General features: G+C 53.2%; 1 protein-coding gene across 1 annotated transcript in view; it reads right to left on the bottom strand.

The window, feature by feature from the left end:
- Window positions 1–314: 314 nt before the first annotated feature.
- lama1 (laminin, alpha 1) overlaps window positions 315–1,381 on the bottom strand; it is a 48,721-nt gene continuing 47,654 nt past the window's right edge. Inside the window, exon 53 of the mRNA XM_046073681.1 lies at window positions 315–586. Coding sequence (XP_045929637.1) covers window positions 432–586 — 155 coding nt within the window. The 3' untranslated portion in view covers window positions 315–431. The remainder of the gene's footprint in view (window positions 587–1,381) is intronic.

Below are 1,381 nucleotides of genomic sequence, written 5' to 3'. Positions count from 1 at the left end.
CCAATAAAGACGGATAAACCAAGCAAGGTTCTCCACAACAGAGAGGATAACAGGAACACACCTCCACACAGCACGAGGAAACTCTGGTGAGACAGGTGGAACACCGGAGATACGTCCATTAATGGTGGTGGAAGCAAACAATGAGCGAGCTCCGAACAGCAGGTGTCCACCATCGGAGAACCAACAACAAGGACAAGACAGGAAGTAAAAGTATCACAATAAAGAACACTACAAAGCAAAAAAGACAGACAGACAGACAGACAGACAGGTAGACGAGCTGCTGATGTGTAAAAGGATCAGGCGACTGAGTGAACGAGTTTTCAGGTCATCTTTAATGATTCATGTTTCAGGCGAACAACAGGAAATAAAAAGAAACAGCTTTCACATTGAACTGTTGGTCTGTGGACCAATCAGAGACAGCCTGGGCATTGCTAGGCAACAGGACATGAGTTAGGAGTGACGCCCAACAGGAAGTGGGCGGAGCTCAGGTCCAGCGCGTCACTCAGGTGAGACTTGACAAGCTGCAGGTTCTTCAAACAGCCTGAGAATCTGGAGCTGGTGGACAGGCAGTTCTGCTTCACACCGACTGTAACAGAGAGGGAGACAGGTTGAGCGGGAGGCGGACAGGTGGAGACAGGTTGAGAGGGAGACAGGTTGAGAGGGAGACAGACAGGTGGAGACAGGTATAGAGGAAGACAGGTAGCAACGGAGACAGACAGGTGGAGAGAGGGAGGTGGACAGGTGGAGACAGGTAGAGAGGGTGACAGGTTGAGAGGGAGACAGACAGGTGGAGAGAGGGGACAGAGGAAGACAGGTTGAGAGGGTGACAGACAGGTAGAGAGGGAGGTGGACAGGTGGAGACAGGTAGAGAGGAAGACAGGTTGAGAGGGAGACAGGTAGAGACGGAGAAAGACAGGTAGAGAGGGAGACAGATAGCGACGGAGACAGACAGGTGGAGAGAGGGAGACAGACAGGTGGAGACAGGTAGAGAGGGTGACAGGTTGAGAGGGAGGTGGACAGGTGGAGACAGGTATAGAGGAAGACAGGTTGAGAGGGAGACAGGTAGCGACGGAGACAGACAGGTGGAGAGAGGGAGACAGACAGGTGGAGACAGGTTGAGAGGGAGACAGACAGGTGGAGACAGGTAGAGAGGGAGGTGGACAGGTGGAGACAGGTATAGAGGAAGACAGGTTGAGAGGGAGACAGGTAGCGACGGAGACAGACAGGTGGAGAGAGGGAGACAGACAGGTGGAGACAGGTAGAGAGGGTGACAGGTAGCAACGGAGACAGACAGGTGGAGACAGGTAGAAAGGGTGACAGGTTGAGAGGGAGGTGGACAGGTGGAGACAGGTAGAGAGGGTGACAGGTTGAGAGGGAGGTG

Source organism: Micropterus dolomieu, linkage group LG01 (assembly GCF_021292245.1).
Source record: "Micropterus dolomieu isolate WLL.071019.BEF.003 ecotype Adirondacks linkage group LG01, ASM2129224v1, whole genome shotgun sequence".
Taxonomy (NCBI): Eukaryota; Metazoa; Chordata; class Actinopteri; order Centrarchiformes; family Centrarchidae; genus Micropterus; species Micropterus dolomieu.
Note: the sequence above shows the minus strand (reverse complement) of the source record. Positions and strands in the feature narration are given on the sequence as shown.